At 41.8% G+C, this 8499-nt stretch overlaps 1 protein-coding gene across 1 annotated transcript; it reads left to right on the top strand.

Annotated features, from left to right (window-relative positions):
* The first annotated feature begins 5257 nt into the window (after nt 1–5257).
* MC5R (melanocortin 5 receptor) lies at nt 5258–8152 on the top strand. The gene is made up of 2 exons (XM_005282706.4): nt 5258–5393; nt 6352–8152. The coding sequence occupies exon 2, from the start codon at nt 6434–6436 to the stop codon at nt 7409–7411; it is 978 nt and encodes a 325-aa protein (XP_005282763.1). The 5' UTR covers nt 5258–5393; nt 6352–6433; the 3' UTR covers nt 7412–8152.
* Nucleotides 8153–8499: the final 347 nt, after the last annotated feature.

Here is an 8499-nt window from a genome sequence, read left to right as displayed (position 1 = left end):
ATTTTTCAGTTTGAAATTCCCTTAAAATTTATGAATTAAAAATAATTAAAAAATAGAAATGAAAACCAAACATTGTATTTGTGGTCAAATGAAACATTTGGTTTGGCCTGAAACATTTTTTTTCCTGACTTTTTCTGAAAAATTTCATTTGCAGTTTGACCTGAAACATTTTTTTAAATTTTTGTCAGAATTGCCAACAAACCAAAATAGCTTTTATTCACACAGCTCTAATTGTCACTCTCAGAAATGTGCCCACTCTCCCAAAAAGAAGTTTGTCTTGGAGGGACATTAGAATGGGACAATTAGCCACATAGATATGAAATACCATTTTTTCTGGATTTTGTTCTTCTGGAGAACATAGGTATAGATGACTAATTGTGAGTAGTGGTGAGCTGGCTGTCACTACATCACCTTCCCTCTACTCATGTCATCGGATATAATAACATTGAATCCCAAGTTGGAGAATAACCTTGATATTGTTACTTGAATATACACACAGAGGAAACATGTTTTGATGTTGCAAGATCATTAAGGGTGGCATGAGCCAGAGAATTATCATGATATGGGCTTTTGAAAAGTAAATAAGGATCCTCCCTGTCCTGAGTGAGGCCTTTGCCAGCACTTTGCCTTGAACTGTGTTTGTGTGTCAATTCTGGAGAAAGTTCAAGTGGTTCCTATTTGGAGCAGCTTCTAAGGGCCTGTTCCTGCTTCCGTTCTTGTAATTGTCAAAACTCCCATTGGTCACAGTGGGAAACAGGAGTGGGAGCAGGCAAAATTTATTCCCAGAGGAACCTCATGAATCCATGCTCAAAAACACAATGAATCAAACCTCCTTGGAGGCAGGGACATGTTGTCTTCTATATTTGCACAGTGCCTAACACAGCGCCGGCCTGATCCTGAGAAGAACCTTTGGACACTACCACAGCATAAACAATTATAGTACTAAAGAAAGTTCCTGCTGTGCATCATAAACAGACACATTGATTTAATTCAAATTTAATAACGAATTCCTTGTGACCTAGATCTAAAATAACTGTCATTTCACCATATTGTTATTTGTGGTACATTGCATTGAAAACACACACAGCGACATAACATGTCCCGTTATTGTAATACAGTTTGTGCTTAGTCCAGTATTGCTGTTAATTCTTTAAGAAAACTGACATATTGAATAAAAATTTGCATTTTAAAATTGCTGTGCACTGTGGAAAAAGAACTCTGGTGAACTGCTGGCTAAGGGAGGCAAAACTTTTCACTTCACCCAAATCTGGCACCAACTGCTAGTTGATTAGTGGCTTATGTGGAATAAGTTGATGGTCTGAGTGCTGATTCCAGGAGGTTTTGTGCTGATTTTGATTTAGACAACTAACAGTCATAGCACAGAGGCAAAAGACTGAGGGCACAATCCAAAGCCCACAGAAAGTAAAGGAAAAACTCCCACTGAATCCACAAGTCTTTAGATCAGGCCCAAAACTAACACAAAGGACTAGAGGAGGTTAAACTAGTTGACCCTTGTGGGGAAATATATAGTTCTCATTGACTTTTCTTGTTCTGTGGATAGAGGCTGTCAGTCTGGCAAGCAATACATTTACTCAAACAAAAAGAAACGAAGCGCTATAGATGTAAAGCTTCATAGTTTATTTTTGCTTTTCAGTGATGTGCAGCAAGTATTTGGAGGTATCAGATGGCAAGCCTTAAATATCTTCCTAACTACTGACTTGTCTGGCAGGCTGATAAATGTCTGTTTGCTAAGGTTTAAAGTACATTTGACATAAACAAAAATTGTGCTGTCACTTGAGGTCTTTGTTGTGGTTTCATTCAAAATGTCATTTTTTAAAGACCTGCAATAAAATCCTATAAATGCAGATGGAACAATGGAACAGTTGGGTTTTATTTTTTCCATCACTGCATGTTCAAATAACAGTAACAAAGAAAAATATAACTTATTTGGAGAGCTGAATATTTATTGGCCAAACAATCATATCACAATAGCCTAGGAATAATTTGAATAACATTGTTGAGAGAGATTTGTCTTTCTTTTACCATAGAGTGAGTGGAGCAGGTTGTAAGGGCTAGATTCTCTTTTTGGACAATTTTTTCATGCTCACTTGCCATCTAATCCAGGGCAGAAGTTGGGCCTAACAATATAAATTGTGCCATGTAGACACAACCAGATGTAGGGAGTGGTGCAGAAATGACACTGCCCCATGGCGAGCAACTGTGCCTCAGAAAGGCACCATGCTTCCCAGGGCCCCATAAACGTTCTGGGGTGGGTGTCTGAAATTTGGGATGCACCTTTTTGTGCAGCATACCTCTCCACATGCAGCCACACAGCTCTGCTGGCTAGTGCATGAGGGAGGAGAAAAGGGAGTCCTGGATCTGCCTGCTTCTTCCCTTCCACAGGTTTCCAGAGGGAAGATTATAAGGTGCAATCCCTGTGCAGGGGATCTGATTCTGGGGAGGTGTTACATGGCCTTTGCCAGGGAGAAGCTGGTAAATTCTTATTTCCCCCAAGCCAGCACTAGATTTCAAACACCAGTTCAAGAGTCGTCAGATCTGCTGCCCAGTAGAAAAATAGGCATTTGCAAAATTCAGGCCGAGTAGCAGGATTAGATTTCAAACATCCTCCAAAGTTTAGGGGTGTTTAAATCTGGAGTCTTGGTTCAGGTCCAGTTTCCACCAAACACTTTTAATCTAGAATAGGGTGTTTAACATTATTACCATTTCTTGTTGGCTGTTTATACGGAACCAAAAGTGTACATGGCACTTTAGAGTGGCAGAGGCGGTAAGGTGCCTGCCCAGATATGTTTGCCATCTCACTCAGATGGATACAATGCAGGACATGTTTTATTTGGAGTACTCAGGAGTTCTCGTTCTATTAGAGAATGACTGGGAGATTACGGGGAGGTAAATGCAGCTTGTTTCGCTGTTCTGATTAATTTCATTAGTAGAATTAACTATTATTGTACAACAAATACCTCACATGCATTTTTGTATCTTGAAGGAATCTAAGGGACAAGCCCCTGCCCTGTGTGGATTTGCTAGTGGGAGCAGCACTTAGCCTTAGAGGGGGGGAGTCAGCTGTCTTGCATGCTACAGGTAAATCTACAGGTCACTATTTTAATGTTGGATAGGGGTGTGATTTTTTAAATAACATTTTTATACACTAGTAAAAGCCCTAGTGTAGACATGGTTATACCAGCAAATTAAAAAAAAAAAAAAAAAAGCTTTTGCTGGTATAGTTTAGTTTGGTCAGGGAACTGGTGAACTCTACTGATAGAATCACTCTTTTGCCAGTAGTTGCATCCCACTAGAGGGGTTGGCCAGTACAGCTGTCCCTGGATGGCTATGACGACAAACCTTGTTTAGCACAGGCTAGACATTTTCCAGCGGAACGTTTTTTGTCTTCACAAATGCTGGTTTGTTGAAATCAAAATGTCCTGGATGACCATGCCAATTCTGACAAAATTCAGGCAGAAGCCAGGCAGGTTTCCAGTGTATCCCTGCCTGGCAAGCAGATTTCAAAACTTGCCTTGTTTCCTTTTAGCTCACCTGCCAGGCTTCTCAGCAGCCTGACTGGAATGGGTAGGGTGACCAGATGTCCCGATTTTATAGGGACAGTCCTGATATTTGGGGCTTTTTCTTATATAGGTGGCAATTACCCCCCACCCCCCATCCCGATTTTTCACACTTACTATCTAGTCACCCTAGGAATGGGGAGCCTGGAAGTCTGCGAGCCCTGGTTTGTGGCTCTTTGGCAGAACAGGCTCCCAGGTCTTTCAAGGTTCCCAGCTCCAGAGGAGCCTGGCAGGTTGGCTCCCAAGGCTTCCAGCTCCTCAGCAGCCCAAAAGCCCTGGGAGCTCCCTCTCCCAGACTCCTCAGGCTATGGGCTGCCAGGGCTCTGGGCAGCTTGGGAAAACATAGAAATGTTTTAGAAAGGTTGAAATGAAATACGTTGACTTCTGGGAACTGCTAAATTTAGACCTGCAGCCCGAGCCCTGTGAGCCCAAGTCAACTGACCCTGGCTCTGAGACTTGGTTTTTCTATGCAGTGTCGACATACTGCATAGTCACAAACCTGACCCACCAGTCTGCGTTCCACTCACAGGACAAAGTGCCTGCCCAGTCTGGGTCATCCTGTACTGCCCTTATGGGCTAGTCTCTACACCTAGTGCCCATCTGGCACCCCTCCATTTGATCCCCCAACTCAGAGGGGATCCTACTAGTAAAGGTAGGCTTAGCATGTTCTTCTTTTATGTCTTTTTGCAGTTCTGTTTAATGACAGTGCAGCTCTTTGTTGAAGATCGGTGCCACTGAGAGTGCATATAAGGCAAATGCTAGGTGTTAATAAAAATAAATAAATAAAAGCTACCACAAAATTCTGTTCCTGTGCTCTCACCATTTTTGGATCGATGATTTCAGTGGAGACTTGTTTTCAATCAATACTAAAAATAATAGGGAAAGAAAAATAGAACAAGTGCGTAAGTGTAAGAAAACAAGCCAAGCAAATATGCCAGTTATTTATCATTATATACACACACACACACACACACACACACACACACACACACACACACACACACACACACACACACACAAATAAAACAGTTTGGGAGCAGGGCCAGCTCTGGCTTTTTTGCCGCCCCAGGCAAAAAAGCCTCCGGCCGCCCCCCCCGGCACGGCAGGGGAGGGCGCCGAGCCCAGCCACGGGCCGCTCTCCCCAACTGGCCGGAGCGCAGGGGAGCGGGGAGAGCGGCAAGCCCGCCGCGGCTCCACTGGCGGCCGGAGCCCCGGGAGGAGGGCGGAGAGCCCGGCCGGAGCTCCGCTCTCCCCGGTGGCCAGAGCGCTGGGGGGAGGGCGGCGAGCCCGCCGCGGCTCCGCTCTCCCCAGTGGCCAGAGCGCCGGGGGAGGGCGGCGAGCCCACTGCGGCTCCGCTCTCCCCAGCGGCCGGAGCCGGAGCACCGCGCCGGGCCAGGCCGCCCCCCCCAGGTGCCGCCCCAAGCACAAGCTTGGTGGGCTGGTGCCTGGAGCAGGCCCTGTTTGGGAGTGAATTCTGGATTGCAAATAGCTGCCAATAACAAATAGAAGTTGAAGTGCTCTACAAGTGTGAGCCACTAGGTGGTGGTAAAACCCCAAGCCTTCAGTAATGAAATGTGTGGGAAGAGAAGTTGGAGGTAAAGAAGGGGGTAGAGGAGGAGTCACAGATTGAGCACTGAAGTCATTAACTCTCTGAGACTATATAAGGCAGTTGCACAGTAAATAGTTTATACCTGGGCAGCCTTGGCTCTATGAATTTGAACATTCTTTTTTCATTTAGCTCTTGAGGATGGACAGGCAGCTAGAGGGAAAGAATACAGGATATGAAGAGAAATAGGATCTGAAGGAACAGTCCTGGTAAATAAGTACAACTGCTTCTTAATTTTATAGGAAATGTTACTTTTTAAAATGGGAGAGTAATTTATCTTAAAAGTCTTTGAATTTTATTTGCACTGACTGACAACAAGCTAAATATGTTCTGCTTATTAAGAATTTTATTGCTTATGACATTCCTCTCAAAATATTATCATTAGTGGGAGAAAAAAGCCTTGATTAATATACCCATAATTTGAATAGAATACCCATGGTTTTCCTGACAGAAATTCCCTTGTGATTTTAGAGGGCAAGTTAAAATATTCAAATCTTAATTACAAGAGAATAAAACAATGTGAAACCTGAAATATATAGATTTGTCTTGTTTAATGGTTTAAAACAGTATTGTTAAGCTGAGCATATTAGTCTGGAGCAGATAAGCTGTTTATATCACAAGTTATGCAAACTTAAGAAGTACAAAGGTCAGGAAAAATATTTAAATCTTTTGCTTAAAAGGCTAAGTCATTGATTCTTGCAGGAATTCAAATTTTATATAAGTATGATCAGATGAGAGAATACAGTCTGATTTCAGTTATGAATAGTGTATTCTTATGGGTTTCAAGGCTGCCAGGATTGAGACACCTGTCAGATACTATTTGTTGTTCTGTAGTAATTTAGCTGAAAATATTCTGTGTTCACCAGAATTTCCAGATAAAATGTGCTAGCTTCAGGGAAAGACAATCAACATTGGAGAATGAGCAAAAGTCTGAGGAGAAAGAAAAAAGAAGGGGAATAAATCTCTCTATTAGTTTGTGATTTTAATTTCCCTATGAGCAAGGATAGCTGGAAAAAAAATCGATGACAGGTTAACTTAGAATAAATATAGAATGTGGAGCAGTTGTGAGCTGTATATACTGAATTAAATACAAATATTTGATTCCATTTGATATTTGCTTTATCAACTCCTACCTGTTTTTGTCATGTTGTCATATTTTTTTGGCAGGCTTCTTGCCTTTCTGGAAAATGTATTTACCACCCTGCTTTACAAGTCCTTTGGAAAGAAGAGAGCGTATTTGCCTCCAGAGATGAACTCCTCCTACCAGCTACACATTCCAGAACTTAACTTGAGTACTTTTGGCATCAACTTTACGGTGCCTACTGTCAAGAACAAGTCATCACCATGTGAGCAAGTGGTCATAGCAGTGGAGGTGTTTCTAATCCTGGGCATTATAAGCCTCCTTGAAAATATCTTGGTCATCTGTGCAATAGTTAAGAACAAGAACTTGCACTCACCTATGTATTTCTTTGTGTGCAGTTTAGCAGTAGCTGACATGCTGGTCAGTGTTTCTAATGCTTGGGAGACCATAACGATATATTTAATAAACAATAGGCATCTAATTATGGAAGATGCTTTTGTACAACATATAGACAATGTTTTTGATTCAATGATCTGCATATCTGTGGTGGCTTCCATGTGCAGTTTGCTGGCTATAGCAGTAGACAGGTATGTCACAATTTTCTACGCCCTGCGTTATCACAACATCATGACAGTGAAAAGATCAGGGCTAATCATTGCATGCATATGGACATTTTGCACTGGCTGTGGCATTATCTTCATTCTTTATTATGAATCAACTTACGTTATCATTTGTCTCATCACAATGTTTTTCACCATGTTATTCCTCATGGTCTCTCTGTACATACATATGTTCCTCCTGGCTCGTACTCATGTCAAGAGAATAGCTGCTTTGCCTGGATACAATTCTGTTCATCAAAGGACCAGCATGAAGGGGGCTATCACTCTGACCATGCTACTAGGCATCTTCATTGTTTGTTGGGCTCCGTTTTTTCTCCACCTCATCCTGATGATTTCTTGCCCTCAGAACCTCTACTGTGTTTGCTTTATGTCTCACTTCAACATGTACCTCATCCTCATCATGTGTAACTCAGTGATTGATCCCTTGATCTATGCCTTTCGTAGCCAGGAAATGCGGAAGACCTTCAAGGAGATTATTTGTTGCTATAGCCTGAGAACGGCCTGTGGGTTGCCGAGCAAGTATTAGGAAAATGCATTTTTGAATGAGGAAACCAAGATGCAACATTATTATTTATCAGGAAAATCATGCATCAAAATTGTTAGCATCTTCTTGCCCTATTTCTGCTGAAGGAATTATAAAATGTCTTTCCACCTTATAGTTGTAATGAGGATCATATTTTTATGGAAAGCTGTTTTTCTAGTTTGATGTTATTTGGTTTATTTCCTCTTCCATACACACCTATAACTCTAACTGGCATTAATAGGAGTTAGCATATGCATGTGTATCAAGAGAAGAATAGAACACTTGGGGCCAGATTCAAGCCAGATATCTTATAAAAGTAGCAGAAATTTCATCCTTTCCCCTCTTTGATTTTTACGGACAGGGTACACCAATATGTAGATGTGGGTAGGATATCCCTATTTGCCTCACTGCCAAATGCAGTGAGCATTAACTAACACACAACCAATACATGGGTTTCTAGTTACATTTTCTTTGGGTACAACATGGCTCATTTTGGCTGTCCAGTGTGAGAATGGACAGGTTTCCTGTCAATTTCTTCATTGACATAAAACCAGAAGAATAACTGATCAGCATTAAGTGAAAAGTATAATCTGTAAATGTCAGTGTCCATATGCCTCAACCAACACAATTATGAACAAGAACTTATATATGTATATATACACAAATTTTTGTATCCCAATCATGATTGTTGCACTCACAAAATACATACTACACAAGAGGTCAATGTAATTGCAACATTTCCCAGTATTAAGCGTAGTATTTTGTGACACCTCTCTGTAGTTGTTGCAGTGTTCCTATTACTGTATATCTAGGAAAAGGTGTACCACATGCTGGTTTTAATGCTGCAGTGGTTCATCCTAAAGGCAGCACTGGATATGGGTTATTCTGGGCCCTGAAATGAGTACAGCATATATGGCTTCAAGGTAGACAAAGGTAACCCATGTAACATTTTGTGGGGAGAGGTTAGGCCAATGAGCATGTCAGAGGCAGCAGGAAGATTGTCAGATGCGGGTAGATTTGGGGCACTTATTATTGGAGAAATTTGGGTCCCCGAGTACATCTTTCACAATGGCCGTTACCCAAAGTAGGGG

The sequence above is a fragment of the Chrysemys picta genome, chromosome 2 (assembly GCF_011386835.1).
Source record: "Chrysemys picta bellii isolate R12L10 chromosome 2, ASM1138683v2, whole genome shotgun sequence".
Taxonomy (NCBI): domain Eukaryota; kingdom Metazoa; phylum Chordata; order Testudines; family Emydidae; genus Chrysemys; species Chrysemys picta.
This window is presented reverse-complemented; position numbering and strand designations above follow the sequence as displayed.